The 21,708-nt window shown below is 39.6% G+C and overlaps 1 protein-coding gene across 1 annotated transcript in view; it reads left to right on the forward strand.

The window, feature by feature from the left end:
* The window catches only part of LOC120883302 (multidrug resistance-associated protein 4-like), a 296,729-nt gene extending 275,508 nt beyond the window's left edge, over positions 1-21,221 (forward strand). Inside the window, 5 exon segments of the mRNA XM_040267344.1 lie at positions 966-1,138; positions 1,580-1,685; positions 10,992-11,126; positions 19,402-19,438; positions 19,441-21,221. Coding sequence (XP_040123278.1) covers positions 966-1,138; positions 1,580-1,685; positions 10,992-11,126; positions 19,402-19,438; positions 19,441-19,505 — 516 coding nt within the window. The 3' untranslated portion in view covers positions 19,506-21,221.
* The last annotated feature ends 487 nt before the right edge of the window (positions 21,222-21,708 follow it).

Below are 21,708 nucleotides of genomic sequence, written 5' to 3' on the forward strand. Positions count from 1 at the left end.
CCTAAAGGAAATCAACCCTGAATTTTCCTTGGAAGGACTGATAATGAAGCTGAAGCTCCAGTACTTTGGCCACGTGATGTGAAGAGACGACTCAGTGGAAAAATCCCCCGATGCTGGAAAAGATGGAAGACAGGTTGGGAAGGGTACAAAAGAGGACAAGATGGTTGGATGGCATCACTGACGTAATGGACATGGGTTTCAGCAAACTCCAAGAAATAGTGAAGGGCAAGGAACCCTGGTGTGCTGCTGTCCAAGCAGTTGCAAAGGGTTGGACACGACTCAGTGACTGGACAACAGCAACCTATATCCATATGCTGGGGAAAATAAGATGTTGTGTTTTGTTTTTCATGTGTTTTCATTCACTACAATGCATTTATAACACTGAAGAAAATGAATTTAATTGGTCCAGTGTTTATAGGATTAAACTTGGGAAAGAACCATCATCAGAATGGGCTCCAGGATTACTAATGTATAAGGGCAGTTTGCCATTGTTTGAAACTTGCATATATTAAACTTTAGAAAATAGTAAAGGGCCAATAAGACTATATCTTCAGAGAACCAGATCTTCTGTAAAATTTTTGAAAGTTTTTCTCTACTGTACGAACTCCTATGCAAATGTACTTTGGGAAACTTGACTCAACCATAAAGATCCTTTTAACGTTTCTGTTTAAATCACATTAGGAGAAATCGCTTCACTTTTTGAAAGACTTCCTTAACTAACCCCTAGGTGGGGTTTCTGGTGGATGTCCTATGATGGGAATGGGGGGCACTGAGATCTTTCTGTCCTGACTTGACTCCACCATCTCTCTAAGTGAACATTCACTGGAAGGGGCTCTCCCCATCACCTGGCTGTACATGTAAGATACATAAGAAGTCCTGAGGACGTCAAAGCTCTAGTATCTAAGAGGCTTGTCTACTTCAGTAGCAGTTTGCTTAGAAAAATGTCATTCTTTCTGTATCCACAGGTACAACTTAAAGAATCCATCAAAAGTCTTCCTGCTAAAATGACTACTGAATTAGCAGAATCTGGATTGAACTTGAGTGTTGGTCAGAAACAATTGGTGTGCCTTGCCAGGGCTCTTCTCAGGAAGAATCAGGTATTGATTATAGACAAAGCCACATCATACGTGGATCCAAGGTATGGAGCTGAGCCCCAGGAAATCTTGAATCTGACTTGTAAATGTGGTAAATGGAAAACATTTAGTGAATCTTCTAAATGTTTCTAAGTGCTCGCTTGGCCTCATGGATATCTGTTGATAATATTAATTCCAGAAAACAAAGGATAAAACCAAGACATGTTATATGGTGTCAATGTTGTTATGAGGCACCATAAGAGAGCTGAATTCCTAAATCCAGCTCCTGATAGTTTCAAGCAATTTGGAGGGAAGACTAATTTTCCATCATTTTATGAAAAATAGTAAATTTCTAAGTGGAATTTTTACTTAGTTATTTTTAGGAAGAAGACTATATGTTAAAGTATTGACTTTTAAAAACATTGTAAAAATATCATAGGATATTTTTAAGTCTTAACTCTGCTTTTCCTGTCTTTACTGAACTAAATCCACTTCTTTGTTTCTAGAACTGATGAGTTAATACAAAAAAAAATTCGTGAGAGATTTGCCCAGTGCACTGTGCTGATCATTGCACACAGATTGAGCACCGTTATTGACTCTGATTGGATAATGGTAAGACCCTCACCATTTTCACCATTTATGTTCAATTTTCAATGTATCCTTCCTTGTAAAATTTGATAGGAACCTCCATTAATGTTTCTCTTAGTTTCTTCTCTCATTCCTGAAAATTACTCAAGTAATTAACTGTACTTTTAGAATGTACTATTAAATAATATATCCAATAATCTTATATTTTCATATTAAAAGTTTGAGTTGTCATTTCTTTATGATGGCCAACTGTTAAAATATTCCAAACCCAAGTTATAGCTCCATATTTTAGTGGGGTAGAACACAGTCATTTTCTCTGTGTTACAGTTGTTTCAGCATTTCTGGATTCCCTTATCAAAATAATAGCTCGAATTTAGACTGCCAGGAGGTTGTTGGCTAAAGTTGTAGAATTTCTCAGGAGTCCATGAGAAGAAACGGCCTAATGAGAAAAACAGTACTTTTTAACTGAAAGGATTTAATATAAGAAATGTATTACATAGGGATTAGAGGGCTAGAAAAGTGAAACACTGGGGTAATGATTTTAGAAAGCAGCTACCATAACCTCGGACAGATCTCCAGACCTGAGAACTAGGAAGAGAGGCCCTAAAGAACTGATGCTCGTACCTCCAAGGAGAGGTCACTGCCCGGTTGCTGGTCATATTTGTGAGGGAGCAGGATGGGGCTGGTTCTCCATGTGCTAATAGCCGGGAGCTGGAGTTAAGTCCCAGTGCTGAGGTGACGCTAGTAGCAAAATCAGGTAGAGCATTAGTGGTGTTTCCCACCTGTACTCTCCCTCTAGTGCCCCCTACTGGCAGGACCTAACAAAGGCCACCTGGCAAAAGAGTCTCTGAAGTGCTGCAGTGACTTGCAGAGACCCAGCTTCTGCATCACAGATGAGAGTTTGGAAAGAAAGGCAAATCAGGGATGAGAGACTAAATAAACAACCAGCGAGTCTCTTAACAATAGCTCTGTTCTGCACACACGGCAAGCTCCAGGCTTTGGTCTCTGGATATCTGCCTAGTATCTTCCTTCCAGATTTGGTTGGCTTTTTCTTTCTTAGTAATTTAGTATTTCCTTCCTTATCTCTATTTCCCTCCTCTGTCTATTCCTTTTCTCTCTCTTTTTCATTTTATCTCTTTCCTTGTCCTTTCCCTCTGTTGCTTGCTCAGTTTCAATAAATGAGAAATGGGATGTGGCTTTATAACATAAGGAAAGCATTCCTCAAAGAAAAAAACTTTGACAGCAAATAATCTCAGGGAATGCAAGATACTTTAAGGTATGTTGATGGTCCATACAAAACAGGTAATAATCACTAATGAGTGGTCAGTAATACCCACAGTTCCTTAGGTCTAAGGATAATAGTACCATCTCTTTTGACTTCTTGGGCAGCTTCTGGAATATCACCTCCTGTCCTACTTCACATGCATTGTCAGATGGGATGAACAGTGGGGCACTGAGTAGATACCAGGCTGTCGGCATTGAGGCAGTGCTGGACGTGCCTCCCTCTGGGAAGGCAGACAGGAGAGGGGCATCCCTAACCAAAAGGATGCTCTAGGCTCCAAGTAGCGTGTATGGCTACCTGGACTAGACATCACGGTAGGAAACAGGCTCTACATGCAGACTTTCATGAGAGATGGGGTGACATTCAAGATTGCCCAACGTGACTCTTAATGTCTAGAAATGTTTTGTGTCAGGCATCCTTAGTCCTTCATTTTGTGTTCTTGAATGCTAATTGGAAAAGTAACCTTTTATTTCTAGTTTTTACCTGTCACTTTGTTTGTCTTACCTCTCAACATTGTATTTCAAAGACTGTCCCCCAGTGCACCATTTTTCCATAACAAATAAATGATGCTGTGAAATTTACCTATTTCAAGTTCTTTATCAGGCTTTAGACATAGCAGCAGAAAGATGGCTTGATCTCCAGCTCAGTTAAGGGTCTGTTCAATTAAATTCTTTGTTCCTAAATGTACCCTGAAGGTTTATTTTTTGGTTTTTGGTATTGTAGCATTAATTACATTCATGGTAGCAGATTCTTTTTATCATCTAATTCTTAGAAGTACTGTCAGCTTGAAATGTGTGGTTGGTTAGGGAAACTGAAGGACAGAATTAGGAAGACATGTCACCTGGTCAGTCCTAAAGTGTTATCACTCAGAACCTGATCTGCAGATGTGAACATCTATACCCTCTCAACCAGTCAGCTTTCTTGATATTATCAAAATACATTCATTTTTTAAATGCTTTACTTACTGGTTTGTTGTTCAGTCATTCAGTCATGTTCAACTGTTTGCAACCCCATGGACTGCAGCATGCCAGGCTTCACTGCCTTTCGCTATCTACCAGAGCTCACTTAAACTCATGTTCAATGAGTCGGTGATCCCATCCAACCATCTCACCTTCTGTCATCCCCTTCTCCTCCTTCTCCCAATGTTTCCCATCATCAGGGTCTTTTCCAGTGAGTTGGCTCTTTGCATCAGGTGGCCAAAGTATTGGGGCCTCAGCTGCAGCGTCAGTCCTTCCAGTGAATATTCAGGGTTGATATCCATTGGGATTGACTGGTTTGATCTCCTGCAGTCCAGGGAACCCTTAAGAGTCTACTCCAGCACCACAGTTCAAAAGCATCAATTCTTAGACTGGCATCCAGGCTTCCTTATGGTCCAACTCTCACATCCATACATGACTTCTGGAGAAACCATAGCTTTGACCATATGGGCCTTTGTCAGCAAAGCAATGTCTACTTTGTAATGCACTGTATAGGTTTGGCATAACTTTTCTTCCAAGGAGCGCGTGTCTTTTACTTACCAATATCTCCTGGTAAGGAGGTTATAAATTTCTATAACCTCACATTTTTTCTCTCTTGGTCAATGTCTATGAACAAATATTTAAAGTAGTTTCATGAAGCAGCTCACTGCCCGTCCCTCCCCAACTTTCTAGTTTTATATCGCTCTGTTCTCCCTCCTTCCTTTACAGCTAAAACCACACTGATGGTGTTTCAGTTCTCCAGATTCAATGTTCACTCTCTTACAGTGCACCCTCTCTAGACTGTTGGCTTAGTCTAAGGTACCTGCAGTGGAAATGGTGAGATGGTCGGACCTGGGGTAGATAAGGAAGTGGAGCCAAGTGGACTGTGTGATGGATTGAACATGGGCTCTGAGGGCAGAGAGAGAGGTTGACACTGGTTTCTGGGTGCAGAGACTGAGATTCTGGGTGAATGGGGAAGATGGAGGGAGAAGGGAAAGGCAAGGGTTCTGTTTGGAGCCTGTCACCTTTGTGATGAATGACCTTGTTCCCAGGAAAGGATCTTACCCTTCACTGTGGAGCTGCTCTTTTCACTCCTGTGTTGGGAGACCTTCAGTTTAAGGTTCCCTGGTTGAGGTCATCAGTGATGTCATGGGGAAGTCCCACCAGGAGATGTAACCTTGGCCCCATGTTTACATCTCGGCCTGAGCTGGTTGTGGCTGCTTATTCTTCTGGTAAGAATAACAGGATTAGACCTCAGGGCACCAAGAGACAGGCATTCCCCAGCTTCAGGGTTTGGGATTGGCCTCTGAGCTCCATTCACCCCAGGTGTAAAGTTTATATGTTATTCTGGAGCTTCTAATTACCAGTTGGCTTTCAATGTAGCAAAAACATCACAAATAATGTTCTCTCTCAAACCTTCAATTTTTGAGGCAATCTTATTTTTATTTCTTGCTTTAGAACTATAGACATACCTTGTTTTATTGTGCTTCCCAGATACTGCAGTTTTTACAAATTGAGAGCTTGTCATAAACCTGCATTGAGCAAGTCTATAGGCACCATTTTTCCATCAGTATCTGCTTATTCCATGTCTCTGTGTCACCTTTTGGTAATTCTCACAATATACCAAATATTTTTACTATTATTGTAGTTGCTCTGGTGATATGTAACATCAATGATCTTTGATATTATTACTATGACTTACTGAAGTCTCTGATGATGGCTAATGTTTTTTAGCAATGCCTTATTTTTAAGTTAAGGTCTATACGTTATTTTTTTTTTTCAGACATAATGCTATTGCACACATGCTTGGGTATAGTATAGTGTAAACGTAACTTCTATATGCCCTGGAAAACCAGAAAATTTACGTGACTCACTTTACTGGAATATTCAGTGTATTCTGGTGTTCTGAAACTGAACCCGCAATAGCTCTGAGGGATGCCTATACCAGTTCCTTTCTGGAAAGCAAGTGATTGTCTGTTCTGAAAGCTTTAAGGATATAAAGACAAGTCAATCTGCTGCAAAGCCTGATGCTTCACAGGGAGGGCTGCCAGCCTTGGGGAGGGGCTGGGGAAGTGATAGATGCTGATGAAGGGCATAACCAACAGTGCTGTCACCATAAAGACCTGTCACTGCGAGTGTTAAGCTGTAATAATTACATACTGTTGCACTGATGAATACTTTGGCACAAAAATAGATGGATATTTTCTTTTATTCCATTTTTTAAAATGAAGAGCCTAACTCATAAAAATATTTTTTGTTACAAAAAGGCAATAAATGTGCAAGGTAAAAATAGGAATTTTTTTTTTTTAATCTCATAAAGGAAGATTACAATACACGCACCACCAGAAAGTAACAGTTGTATAGTGCTACAATATTATTTGGATAAAATTAAAACTATTAATAGTTTGATAATTAGTCTTATGCAAAACAGAGTATTTCATCAGCAGAATTTTTATAGCAACAATATATTCTTAAAATCCCCCTTGTCATTAATTAATTTTCTATGGAAAGGTTTTAATAGCTGCCTAGAATTTCATCTTAGAGATCAAGTATAATTAATCTGAAACTTTGACATAATATGGGCTTCCCTGGTGGCTCAGACTGTTAAGAATCTGCCTGCAATGCAGGAGACTCAGGCTTGATCCCTGGATCAGGAAGATCCCCTGCAGAAGGGAAGGGCTACCCACTCCAGTATTCTTGCCTGGAGAATTCCATGGACAGAGGAACCTAGCAGGCTACAGTCCATGGGGTCGCAAAGAGTCGGACATAACTGAGCAACTAACACTTCTCACTTTAGACATTGTATATTTTTTTAATTGTCACTTTTATTCAAAAATCTTGAAATGATTAGATGGATATAGTTTTGCTTAGTGTAAGTGAACAAGAGAAAAAGCTTGTTGGGAAACAACTGTGACTCAGTTAATAGCTTTGTGTATGTATTGGCTCTCTGAAGGGATTTACCCAGTTTTGGTTCATTAAGCCATTTCAGAATTTTATTTTCCAAAGAAATTCTCTTAATTTTAAGTATCTTAAAGATGTCATAACAGCATCTAAGTTATGATTAAGCATAAAAGTCATAAGCAACTAAGTTAATCGTCTTCATTTGCTCCAAAATAGTGGAGCAAGACAGACAAATTAGAAATCCTTTTTCTCCTAAGACTCACTACTGTCTCTATATTAGAGGGTTCTTCCTACAGACTTTAGGATTAGCTGGGTGCTTGTGACCTGCTTTCTCTGCAGCCAATAGCACAGCAGTTGCCTCTAATTCCTGCACACTGCAGCCTTCATATCACCTGAATTCTCCCTAGAACCATGAACAAAGAAGCATGTGACAGTCTGCACTTGCATTAACAGTATTGTTGTCTGTGGTCAACATTTTCACTGTCTGCAGCTAGAGAATTCTTTGGAAGTGAATGATGAAGAACCAAAACCAGGGACAGGAAACTCAGATTCCACCTCTTTTGTTTATAGTCAGTCTTATGATGTTATGTTCTTTATGTTTCTTCCTCAACACAAACCTCTTGTCAGTAGAATTTTTTCCCAGAGAAATCAAAACCAGAAACTGCTGTAATATCCACACCTGGAAAGCACAAAACAGTGCATACCTAACTAGAGTTTTACGTAAGTTCTGTTTTTCACTTTCATGGAACATTTCTTTCAGAAGCCTACGTGGCTGCAATTAGAATATTTCAGAAGTGGAAATTCCTTCAAAAACTCCAAAAGATTTCAGTCAAGTTTTCAAAGGAAAATAACTAATATGGTGGTGGAAAGCCCAGGTGGGGAGAATAGATTACTTTAAGAGGGGAGTGCTTATGAGCAAAGGCAGCAGATTTGGGAAAGTGACTGTGGAGGTGATTGTGAGCCAGCCTTCATCATCCTCCTGGTGAGAGACAATTATTATTTCAAGATCTGGGAAAGGATTTTGAGTTAATACTTGCCATGTTGCCCTGTCACTAAGAAAATCACGGGCACCCATGTTACCAATGAGGGACCCACGATGCAAGTTTGGACAGCTGTCCCTGTGTCATCCCCTGGCGACCAGAAACAGAGATATGACGCAGACCTTCCTTGTGCAACTCTACTTGTCGATAAGTGGGGCTCTCTGTCTATTGTCGCCATCATTTCTTATCGGGCTTTAACTCCATCCTCTCCTGCCCTCCTCCTCTCCATGCACTCGCTCACTTCTCCTTGCATTCCTCTTTTTCACTGAGGGCATCTTGCCAATGAATGGATCAAGCTATCTTGCAATGGGTCCATTTAATTTTTATGTCTAGACAGCTACCAGGAATATCTGCACATAAACAGGTTTGATAAACACATCTTCATTGAGCTTATGTAACTCACTTACTTGTCCAACATAATGTATTTTTACTTAACCTACTAGAGCTTGATAAGTAATTCAAGATTGGATTTCCTGGAGAGACCCTGTGGTTCAGGGATTATTATCACCCCAATTTTAATGTGTGATTTAGTTTATACTTTAACTTGTGTTACAGAAAGGGTGGGGACATAGTGGGAAATTATACGAGATTTTTCTTATAGGGGATGAAAAAAATCCAAAGCTATACCTACTTTTCTGTACATAAAGAGAATTTAGATTTGCTTTACGTTTATTGGTTCTGAAATATCTGGAATCTTTGATCAAGCTAGTAAATGTAAAAGCTAAGTTGGTAAAATTCTGTTTCCGGCTATTTTTCAGTCTATGTCCCATCTTAGCTCTTGTATCCCCTAACGTCTTGCCTTTTAAGTTTAATTAGATCCAGTTTATTTTTGCTTTGATTTCTTTTGCTTTGGGAGACTCATCAAAGAAAATATTGCTGCGATTTATGTCAAAGTGTTCTCTGCCTGTGTTTTCCTTTTGTTTTATAGTACCCAGTCTAATCTTAGGTCTTTAAACTATTTTGAGTTTATTTTTATGTGTGGTATGAGGGAGTATTCTAATTTCTTTCATTTCCATGTATGCAGCTTTCCCAGAACTATTTAGCAAAGAGGCTGTCTTTTCTTCAATATATATTCTTACCTAATCTTTCATAGATGAATTGAACACAGATATCTGGGGACCTGTGTTTTAAAACTACAGTTTTTCTTCTTCAACATCAGGAGGAGAAGTTATGTTCTATTATGTTATGTTTAAGTAAAATTGCACATTCAGAGCATCTAAATTGGCATGCCCAATTGACATATAGAAAATTCATTATGTGAATGAGGCATTCAGTTATTCTTGGACTCTTTTGAGAAAGGTGCTCTTAACAGTGATTCACAGTATAAACAAAAGATTAATAGGAATATGACCTTTGTGAGACTTAAAAAATGGTTCCAGCTAAATACAAAGGATGAAGTTAACTGCATTACCTATGTGTAGAAAAAATAACTTGTGTCTTGTTTAGAGTTCCAGCATATTCTTTTCTTTTTCAAAAACATAACATTACAATTTATGTTTGGCTGTGCTGCGTCTTCATTGCTATTTGGGCTTTTCTCTAGTTGCGGCAAATGTGCAGACTTCTCCTTGCAGAGGCTTCTGTTGTGTGGAGCACAGGCTCTAGGCGCTCAGGCTTCAGTATTTGTGACATGTGGGCTCAGTAGTTGTGGGGCATGAACTTATTTGCTCCACAGCGTGTGGGGTCTTCCCGGACCAGGGATCAGACCTGTGACTCCTGCCTTGGCAGGCAGATTCTTTTACCACTGAGCCACCAGGTAAGCCCATACCACGTATTCTCTTTAGACACATTTATTCTAAATATGACCTCAGTGAAGAATTAAGTTACACTTAACATGAGAACTATTTTTGTAGTTCTATTATTTGGGTCAATTGTTTCAGGTACTTTTCCCCCCTCGATAACCGTTAACCAAGATCACTCAAAAGCAGAAAGGCAGAGTTAAGAGCCCCTTCCTCTCCCTTTCAATTTCCAATTAGCAGGTTTGTTAATGAGCAATAAAAGGGGTAAAAGGCAGGCAGCTTAAGAAAGAAAGAGAAAGAAGCAAATAAAGGTAATTTGTGAAAACATATTCAGATTCTAGGCAGTTCAGGTTGAGCTGCCCCATGTGCTGTGCAGGCTGTGATCACTTCAATTTCAAGCTCAATTTCTTATTTGCTTTTATAGTCTTATCCAAAAAGAAAACTGGATTTCTAGAAATTCCTTCTGTGCAGAGCAGTTCTGCAAAAGTCACTTATACAGCAGCTCTTTTTGCCAGCCTTCCACTCTCATAATAATAAACTACAGCCACAGCCAACTTCAGGAAGCATCTTAACCTCTTGGACAAGGGATTCTGCCACTCCTGTTGTTGTTCAGTCACTCAGTCTCTCGGTTTCCAAACCTTTCTGACCCCATGGACTGCAGGACTCCAGACTTCCCTGTCTCTTACTACTTACCAGAGATTGCTCAAACTCATGTCCATTGAATTGGTGATGCCATCCAACCATCTCATCTTCTGTCATCCCCTTCTCCTCCTGCTTTCAATCTTTTCCAGCATCAGGGCCTTTTGCAGTGAGTCAGCTCTTCCCATTAGGTGGCCAAAGTAATGGAGTTTCAGCTTCAGCATTAGTCCTTCCAGTAGGGGCTGACATAATCCAGGACCCTAAAGAAAATCCAGAAGCATTTACCTTTTTTCCCCCAAATATTGCTCAGATTGTCAAATCAACTTGACAATTAATTTGTTGTCAGGACACTGCTATGTGGTTTGTATGATGTCAACCTACTTTTTAGATAAATGCAGTCTGATTTTCTTGAATCAAGACATTTCCCAACTCTGTGTATCTATATAAATAGCCTCAGAGCTCAGAGTCTGAGAGCTAAAAGCACTGACTAATGATAACAACCCCAAATGCCCTGGGAAGAATATGAAATGCTACAGACTGTCCCTTTCCAGTAATCATATTCTATACTTTTTATTTTCTTCCTTTCCTATAACCGTATAATGATGAAAGGTCGGGCTGGGCCCTTGTCTCCCAGTAAAACAGGGGAATCAAACCATTTAAATACCTCCAGTCCTACCGCCCAAAGTCTCCCTGACCTGCCCCCTTTATGAAACATTGTCTGAGTTATGTTACTGGGAGATGTTGTGTACTCATGGGTTTCTTTCTACTGTTAACAGGTTTTGGATTCAGGGACAGAGAAAGAATGTCGTCGGCCATATAATTTGCTGCGAGATAGAAGCAGCCAATTTTACAAGATGGTGCAACAACTGGGCGAGGCGGAGGCTGCTGATCTCACCGAAAGGGCAAAATAGGTGAGTCTGCTGCGGGAAGCTGTAATTAAAATTCGCCTCCAGGGTGCACTCTTCACAGACTCTCCACCAAAGGTCTGGGAACAAGCACTCTGTGCTCTTTTCAATTAGAAGCCTCCAGAGAGGAAGCTTCATGACTGGGACTTAACAACATGTGGCAGGTGGAGGGCAGGTCTGCTGAGAATCTGCAGCTTTGCTGGGGGTGGGGTCAGGATGTGTGAACCCTTCTGTGTGCACACACCTGTGCCTGAGACAGAGATTTTGAATTCGACTTTCCACATGTTCGGATTCTGAGTTGAGATTCTCATGGAGCACTGAACACTGTCATTTTGCAGACCCTTTACATTCATTCTGATTGGTGCTCAGTGTATTAGTGACAGAAGTTCTGTTGAGAAATATCCAGGAAATTTGAGAGTTTAAGGGGGAAAATCTTGGAATATTTTGATTCTAGAAAGATCTTCCAGAGAAAGGTGTAGGTCTCTTCTGTTTTGTAATCTATAAAGAAAACTCTTACCTGAAATTATCACTTTCTCCCTAATTATTGTTGTTTAGAATGAGGTCCATTTGTCCCCCATGCTTCCTCTATATTCTGGAAGATGAAATTTTCATCAGGAAAAATCAAGAACTCATAACACCTTCACACTGTAGTCTGAATGGTGCCTGAAGGTTACAGAGCACTTTCTCAGAGCTGAGGTGTGTGTAGCACTAAGCATGGTATGTGGTGTGAGGAAGGGTCTCAGTGAGTAACATTCAGGTCACATGGTATCTTCCTAACAGAGGTGTATTGGTAACCAAGGTCTGGTTTAAGAGGCTTAGCCGTTGTCATGCAGCCATCTGTAAGTCTTTCTGGAACCAGGTGGGCGTGGGATTGGGGATGATGGAAAGATAGAGGGAGGGAAGGAAGGTCTGGTATTCTTGCCCCTTAACATGCATGGCTCAGGGTGGAATTTGGCTTCCCGATTATTTGTGTAATATTTAAAATGTCTTAAAGCAAATATGTCCCAGTGTCTTAAATACTTCTATATGAAATATTTATCTAAAATGTGGCCTGAGTTCCTCACTGTCTCCTCTCAGTTCTCTCTAGAAATGAGGAAATGCAGAGCAGGACCTTCCACTGCTCATCAGGTAGAAGACTTCCTGGGTCCCAGAGCTGGCTGAAAAGCTGGCAGAGCTAGAGTTCGTGCTTAAGTTTAAGGAAAAGGAAGTCTGTGTTCTGAATTTTTCATAAGTACTTACATTGTGTGCAAATGTTGAGAAGCTGAACAAGGAACTTTGTATATTTTTTATGCCTGAAATTCACAGAGTGCTTTTATCCACTAGAGTGTCTCCCAGTCAGACTATCCGTCCTGAGACCTCAAGAGCCAGGAATCTCCCAAACCCTTTTGCTCTTTTGATCTGAGGCATTTCACATCAAAAAGAGGTGTTCCCACCTGTTTGCCAAAGTCTTCATTTTAAAACTATATTATCATGACATTGAGTAATGAGAAATGCTGCTACTGCTAAGTCACTTCAGTCGTGTCTGACTCTGTATGAGCCCATAGACGGCAGTCCACCAGGCTCCACTCTCCCTGGGATTCTCCAGGCAAGAACACTAGAGTGGGTTGCCATTTCCTTCTCCAATGCATGAAAGCAAAAAGTGAAAGTGAAGTCAATCAGTCGTGTCCGACTCTTCACAACCCCATGGACTGCAGCCCACCAGGCTACTCCATCCATGGGACTTTCCAGGCAAGAGTATGGGATGGGTTGCCAATGAGAAATAGAACAAGGAATTTTAGATTGGTCTAGATAATAAGATAATAGGATTCAACCCTCTCTTTGTACAGGTGAGGAAACTAAGGTGCTTTAGAAGGAAGGTGGCCCTATGTATATAACTGGTGTTAAGCTAGTCTACAGCAGACACAGAATTATAAATTTCTTCTTTCAGTAAATATTTTAAATCAAGTGTAACATACATACTGAAGCAGACATAGGTCATAGAATTAGAAATCTTGTAATTCCAGGTCTAGTAATCCTGTACCTACTCTAACAGTATTAATGGTAAATTACATTTGTGTACTCCCTTATAATTTATTTTATACAGTTCACACATGTATTATTTCACTTAATCTCCTGATGGTCCACTTTTAATCCCATGTCATGGATGAGGAGAGTTTGTCCAGGGCTCACCCAAGGTTACAGAGCTGGTCCAAGAAGCACAGAGGGGGAATTGCTGAGGGAGGCTAGGTGCTGTCCTAGGTACTGTGCTCTGTATCAAGCCTGAGAACACTGCTCCTGTCACCTGGTAGCCAAGGTAGGGCCAGTCACCAAAGTTCACAGAGAGGCAGAACCTCACTCTTGGATTTTAGTCCTGCCACTGGCTCTGGTCACCTCTACAGAAAGAAATACATTTCTTAATTCTCATCACATCTTGACATTACTTCTGCATACTCTGCATCCTCTTAGGACGATAAACCATCAGACTATCAGTTTTTTGAATGTGAAGCATCAGATATCAGTGCATTGTTCAGAGCTGTAACACGGGGAGCAGTAGCCTAAGTCACAAGGGTTTTACCGATAGAACAGAATTAATTCATATGAAAAGAAAACCCACATCTGGGAGAAGGTGCTTCCACATCACATTTTCTTGAACTTGTAGCTCAGGTGAGCTGATCACTGTCTGATGGACCCTTTTGGAATGATCCATGAAATAGTAGAGAAAGTACCTTTTAGACATATAAAGCTAAAGGGGGCTGTAGTTTGTGAGGGCTGCCATACAAAGACCAAAGAGTAGGCAACTTAAACAGCAGAAACTTATATCCTCACAGCCCTGGAGTTTGGAAGTCTGAGGTCAGGGTGTCAGCAGGGTTGATTTCCGCTGGGATCTCACTCCTTGCCTTGTAGACACCATCTTCCCTCTGTGTCTCACATGTTCTTCCCTCTGTGTGAGTCTGTGTCCTGGTTTCTTCTTATGAGAACTCCAGTCTGTTAGATTAGGACCCACTTGTATGATTTCATTTTAACTTTCTTGCCTCTTTAAAGATGCTGTCTCCAAACACAGTCACATTCTGTGGTACTGGGGGATTTAGGACTTCAACATGTAAAATTGGAGGTGAGAGGGTAATAGTCAGGAAGGCCAAAGGTCTCCAAACGGAGGGCATAGGCTGCAAGTGTCAGAAATTGTTTATCTCTCTCTTAAGCTGCAGGAGGAAACAAACTACTAGTGTTATATTTTTTCCCCTTCTCTGTACAAATTTATATCTGCAGAAAAAGAAATGCAAAAAGGTAAAATGGTTGTCTGAGGAGGCCTTACAAATAGCTGAGAAAAGAAGAGAAGCTAAAGGCAAATGAGAAAAGGAAAGATGTACCTCTTTGAATGCAGAGTTCCAAAGAATAGCAAAGAGAGATATGAAAGCCTTCCTCAGTGATCAATGCAAAGAAATAGAGGGAAAAAAATAGAATGAGAAAGACTAGAAATCTCTTCAACAAAATTAGAAATACCAAGGGAACATTTCATGCAAAGATGGGTACAATAAAGGACAGAAATGGTGTGGACCTAACAGAAGCAGAAGATATTAAGGAGAGGTTGCAAGAATACACAGAAGAACTATACAAAAAAGATATTCATGACCCAGATAATCACGATGGTGTGATCATTCACCTAGAGCCAGATATCCTGGAATATAAAGTCAAGTGGGCCTTAGGAAGCATCAGTATGAACAAAGCTAATGGAGGTGATTGAATTACAGTTGAGATAATCCAAATCCTCAAAGATGATGCTGTGAAAGTGCTGCACTCAATATGCCAGCAAATTTGGAAAACTCAACAGTGGCCACAGGACTAGTAACGGTGAGTTTTCATTCCAATCCCAAAGAAAGGCAATGCCAAAGAATGCTCTAACTACTGTACAATTGCACTCATCTGACAGTATAGCAAAGTAATACTAAAAATTTTCCAAGCCAGGCTTCAACAGTATGTGAACCGTGAAGTCTCAGAGGTTTAAGCAGCTGGATTTAGAAAGGCAGAGGAACCAGAGATCAAATTACCAACATCCGCTGGATCATCTGAAAAGCAAGAGAGTTCCAGGAAAATATCTACTTCTGCTTTATTGACTATGCCAAAGCCGTTCACTCTGTGGATCACAACAAACTGTGCAAAATCCTTCAAGTGAAGGGAATATCAGACCACCTGACCTGCCTCCTGAGAAATCTATATGCAGGTCAGGAAGCAACAGTGAAAACTGGACATGGAACAACAGGCTGGTTCCAAATCGGGAAAGGAGTAGATCAAGGCTGTATATTGTCACCCTGCTTATTTAACTTATATGCGGAATACATCACGAGAAATGCTGGGCTGGAAGAAACACAAGCTGGAATCAAGATTGCTGGGAGAAATATCAATACCCTCAGCTATTCAGATGAAACCACCCTTATGGCAGAAAGTGAAGAACTAAAGAGCCTCTTGAAGAAAGTGAAAGAGGAGAGCTAAAAAGTTGGCTTAAAGCTCAACGTTCAGGAAACTAAGATCATGGCATCTGGTCCCATCACTTCAGGGCAAATAGATGGGGAAACAATGGGAACAATGGCAGGCTTTATTTTTAGAGGCTCCCAACTTACTGCGGATGGTGACTGCAGCCATGAAATTAAGACACTTACTCCTTGGAAGAAAAGTTATGACTAACCTAGACAGCATAGTAAAATAAATACATTTATATATATATATATATATATATATATGTGTGTGTGTGTGTGTATATATATATATATATATAAACAGAGACATTGCTTTGTTAACAAAGGTCCATCTAGTAAAAGCTATGGTTTTTCCAGTAGTCATGTATGGATGTGAGAGACGGACAATAAAGAAAGCTGAGCACTGAAGAATTGATGCTTTTGAACTGTGGTATTGGAGAAGATTCTTGAGAGTCCCTTGGACAGCAAGGAGATCCAACCAGTCCATCCTAAAGGAAATCAGTCCTGAATATTCATTGGAGGGACTGATGCTGAAGATGAAACTCCAATATTTTAGCCTCCTGATGTGAAGAACTGATCCATTTGAAAAGGCCCTGATGCTGGGAATTATTGAAGCCAGGAGGAGAAGGGGATGGCAGAGGACGAGATGGTTGGATGGCATCAGTGACTCAATGGGCACGAGTTTGAGTAAGCTCCAGGAGTTGGTGACAGGGAAGCCTGATGTACTGCAGTCCATGGGGATGCAAAGAGTAGGACAGGACTGAGGGACTGAACTGAACTGATACAAATTTAAAAAGAGGTTTCTTTTAAATTGCTCTGTTGCCATAGGGATACCTGGTTCCACCTGAACTTAACTTTTCTCAAACCTTGAGCTAACCAAAGCATTTTTCTTATGGAAATGTTTGTCTTAAACTATGTAAATGATTTATGCATTTACCCTAGACTCTGTCTTCAGGTGGGTTCCCCCTAAGACTCAGAATTGACTTGACAAACCAGTATGTTTTACTCATGCAAATGTCCTCTTAAGCTATGTCAGTGAGACTGTATCTGCTCAGAAAACTGCCTTTCTTCAAAACTCATGTCAATTATTTTATGGCCAGGGACAATTCACCTTGTGCCAATGTTATCTCAAAATAAATGCATGTTGTGTGTGAGGGGCTTTGTGCCAGTCTCTGAGTTTTGAGACATTTCCTTTCTCTAATTAGCATGCTTCTAGTAGCTATATGGATCTTCCCTGTAGCTCAGATGGCAAAGAATCTGCCTGCAATGCAGGAGACCTGGGTTAGATCCCTGGGTCAGAAAGATCCTCTGGAGAAGGGAATGACCATCCACTCCAGTATTCTTGCCCCGGAGAATCCCATGGACAGAGAAGCCTGGAGGGCCATAGTCCATGTGGTCACAACAAGTCAGACTCGACTGAGCAACTAACTACTACTAGTAGTAGCTATATACCATCTGCCTAAGAACTAGCAGGGGACACTCTTTCTGCCCCCTTCTGATATCTAGATCAGAAGCTTTCTCTACCTCTTTTATACTTTCTCTACCTCTTTTATACCTTATTACACAAAAGCTCTGAGTGATCAAGCCTTGTCACTGGCCCCAAATTGAATTCTTCTCCTCTGGAGGCCAAGAATCATGGTGTCTTTCATGGTTGAGCAACAGCCTTTCAGAGGGGACATGGTTTAGCTCCAAGAATAGATGCTTGTCATCCATTCTGTTCTGTGATGAAGCAGATCAGATTGAGGTTTTTTGAAGTTTATTTGTTCCCAGTGTATAACAGAGGTATCATTTTGTCTATTTGTGAAATCACCTAATACAGCCCAGAAGTTATAAAATTCTCATATCCGAGCTCTAGGAGCCTGATCCAGTTGGATAGATGGAGGAGGCACTTAACATCCATGTGGTCTTGTGTCCCTCAGGGTCTCTGAGCCTCAGGTCCTCACCTGTGTGTAGAGCAGGATTAAAACCCTGCTGGCTTCTTCACACTTATCACAGGGATCAGATGAGAGAGCAGATGCTTAAGTGCTTTGAGAATATAGAGCATTTTACGGTATAAAAATGGGATCATTTTGTAAAAGGCTGTAGGTAAAACCTTGCCTCCCAATAATAAAACAAATAAACCCATAGTTCTTCTAGGTCACTTTAGAGAATTTAAATCAGGGGTCCCCAACTGCTGAAGATCCTTTTCAGTATTCAGTTCAGGTATTTCAGACCATGAAGCAAAGTCCTTTTCAGTTGATGAAGCAAAGTCCTTTTCAGTTAAAAGTTGCTAAAAATAATATTTTCTTTATAAAAAATTGCATTGAGAAGGGTTATGGAGAAAAGAACCAGATGATTTTGGAAAGAATATTAAGCAGTAGAAAATGAAATGAATTTTCTTTTGTTCCTTTAACTGTTTTTAGTTTCACCAAAAGAGTAAATATATAATCACAAAATATGTCTATCTTAATAAAATGGAGGAGGGTGATGATATGCAATTAAACTCCCCTCTACTGCCACCAAAGGCTTTTTTTTTTTTTTAACTGTTTCCATTACAGTGGAAATAGCCTCAGATTTCGGCCAGTGGGCCCAAGCATTCTTGGAGGGTTTATTTTTCTCCTTAAGTGACATTTAAATATACAGCATTTCATATGCAGAGCAGGTTATGTTAGCAACAAGAGAATAAGAAAGTGTGCTTACTATGAAGGTAGGTGACCTAGTGCTTTTCTGTTTCACCTGTGAAGTTCATTCTCTCTCATGATAACTTTGTTTACAGCACCCACAATGCACTTGCAGTCAGGTTTTATAAAAGAGCTCTGGAGTCATATGTCTAAGCAACCCAGTTTGTGACATGAGTCAGCCTCTGATAGAGGATACATTTTCTGTTTTAAAGACTCAATCGAAACTTTTCACATTCTTCTTTGAGTAAAAGAGTTACACTTGAAGTCATTTTTTGCCCAAACTTGTTCAGAGATAAAATAATGTCAGGGCTTGTGAAACCTTATTTTGTTATGTGCATCTGTAAGGAACCAAGATATAACAGAGCTACTAAAAACTGATGATGGTGGAACTTGACAGCACTTCATTTCCTTTGGGTTCTGATTATACACTGAAAAAATACTGATATACCTGATGTACTGAAAAATACTGATACAGCTATATCTCTTCCAGGTCAGCTAGATTTTGTAGAATTCAAGAGCTCAAAAGTCTGGCACAGATCTGTCCTATTATTGGGTATCATCTTATGTTTTAGAGAAGTCTCTTGGTTGAGTCATTGTTAAAGCGTTCGATTCTGTTTTCATTCTTGGGACCCACTATCCACATACCACATCTCTATAGGACCTGTAACTGCTCTGCCACACAAATTAAACACCAGGATATTTCATACATATATGGCAGTGTTTCAGTGCTTGTCAATCAGAGTTTATAAAATATAAAGATAACAACCTGATACTAACATCCAAATCTGTTGTGCTCCTTTTATGTGTGAAAATGACAAACCCTGTTCAGATGCTAGATTTCCTATCCTCTTTGTTACCCTGTTTTTAATTTATTTCAGGGAATAAACTGATTTTGCTTATCAGTTTATTATAGTGATAAAGCATATCTGTGAATCAGAATGATCAGAAATCTAGGAGATCTACAGGTTATTTGGCATTATGTCCAGACCCACTGGGGGTCTTAATGGGGCTACTTCCTCCATAGAATAAATACAACCCTGGTTTTTAAAAACCATGCCTCCTGTAGTGATATGGTTGCTTCACATGAAGAAGGAAACCTAAAAATGTGTTGCCCTAGGAGGAGTACTTTAAAACTTTTAAACATGTTGTTTTTGTCTTTTTCTCCCTCAGGTGCACTTCAAAAGGAGATAGCCAGATATTATAATGACCTTGTGGTTATGAATGTTTCCAGTGGACAGCCCTCAATCTCAACAATTTTTGAGTCAACACTGTGATTCTACCATGAGCTCGTGTCTATGCCAAAGGCTTTTTTCCCAATAGGTTTGCACTGCATAAGCTATATTCTACTTGTTTTACACCAACAACAAATATTTACACATTACAAAATTGTGAGTTCTCCAACTTCACTCAGTGATTTCAAGCTCTTGAAAAAGGATTTATTATGCTTACTTAAATGTTATATTACTTTCTTTCTTATCCAAATCAGAGGTGCAGGCCACCAATAATAGCTGTCTCCAAGGTTTTGTGTCTTGAGAGACTCCAGAGCCAAACTCATTTTCTAAGTTTTGAGACAAATTTGTCACAGGTTTTTTTTGTTGTTGTTGTTTTTCTTTCTTTTCTTTTCTTTTTTTTTTTTTTTTTTTTTACTGTTTCCAGAATTACCTATTACTTTCCAGTTATATCAGGGATTCTGTTTACTTGAACACTGTGTGAAGGTGCTGTTTTGTGTCACCACTTCCTTTAATGTGACTAGGTTCCATTTTTCCACCAAAAGACCTCTGATTAAAATACTACAGAGAAAACTGATAGGAAAACATGCAATATACTATAGTTTAAGTAGCAAAAAAAAAAAAAAAAGATATATGGTTAAATACAGAAGAAAAATATTATATGTTCTAAAAGAGAAGGAAGAGAAAATATGCTTTCTCAAAATAGGAGCCCTTCTAAGGGATTTGTTAATGAAGGACAGACATGTGCTAGACTGTTTTCTAGATAGAGGATTTTAGTTAGTTTGTTTGTTTTTTACATTACAAATGGTGGTAAAGTATATATAACATAAAATTTACCATATAACCATTTTTAGTCACATAATCCAGTGGCATTAATCATATTCACAGTATTGTGTAGCCACATTATCTGGGTAACTTTTGGTAATTATGTTTTTTCCTATTCAGTGTGTTATTTCTGCAGAGTCATTTTGATAAGTTATTTCCTGTGAGTTTTTCTTGATTGGCATAAATTTACTCAATATCTTGTATGTTTAATATCTGCAGCACCTCTAACTGTGTTCTTTGGCTTTCTAATTTTCTTTTAGCCTTCTTTTTTATAAATAATTTTGCGTAACTTTTTCCTGTTTTCAAAGAATCAACTTTCTGCTTGATTGATGCTTTTTTCCCTAGTCCATCATATCCTTCTTTCCTGCAACTTTTCCTTAACTTTGAGGTTTTTCCTCTAAATTCTTAAATTGAAAAGAGATTATTAACATCATTATTTTTCTAATATAAATATATAAAGCTGAAATTTCCCCTAATATCCACTTTAGCGGCTACCTGCAAGTTTTGGTACTCAACACTGTTGATAACCATAGTATTATGTATTTTCTAATTCCTAATCTAATTCATTAACTATATCTTTTACCCATGAGTTATTCATAAGTATAATGTTCTCTAAATTTCAAATTCAAATGGATTTTTTTTATTAGATTCAGCCATGTGGAACTACTAACATTCAGTCTTTTTTATAAGTGATAAAATGGCAGTTTCATTAGGTTCAACATATAGTTTTCTCTTGTTATTAACATATAACTTAATTTCATTTGGTCAGACAACATTAGATTGTGAATTTTAAACCATAGGTAACCACAGTCACACAAAAGGTCCTTGTTTCTTCCATTTTATGTTTTATTAGGGGGGTTTAAAATGTTATAAATATATATGTAACCAGTAATTTTCAATAAAAATTCTCCCCAAATGCTGGAATGTTTTCTGATACATGTTGCAGGCTGGTTCTCTGGGATGCAGACTCAGATGGAGTTTAGTGCTGGGATGTGTATCAGGGTTGCCCTTGGGGTCAACACTGTGGAATCAGGAGGGAAGAAACAGGGTAAGGCAGAGGGAAGCATCAAGCTAGATCACTGGCCAGATGACTTGGGCTGACCCCATGGGAGTTTGGAGTGATGATGGCCTTTCAGGGTTGTCCTGATGCATCCAATGACCAGGCCTTTATACCTCCACCCGGATGGGTCATTGAATGTAGACTGCCCCCAGAAGGCCTGGTGGTTCAAGTTTGCCCACTGGCAGCACTTACAGCTGCTGGACAATGAGTCCTTGAAGAGAGGTCAGGACAGCACATTTCCATGTCTCCCCTCGGCATGTATCACAGCTCCAGAGGTAGGTGATGACAGTGTACTGTGGGGGAAACTCTTGACGACTGATATTTAAGTCAAAATGATGACTCAGTGATTCTCCTGAATACCTT

This window comes from Oryx dammah, unplaced genomic scaffold (genome assembly GCF_014754425.2).
Source record: "Oryx dammah isolate SB20612 unplaced genomic scaffold, SCBI_Odam_1.1 HiC_scaffold_24, whole genome shotgun sequence".
NCBI classification, from domain to species: Eukaryota; Metazoa; Chordata; class Mammalia; order Artiodactyla; family Bovidae; genus Oryx; species Oryx dammah.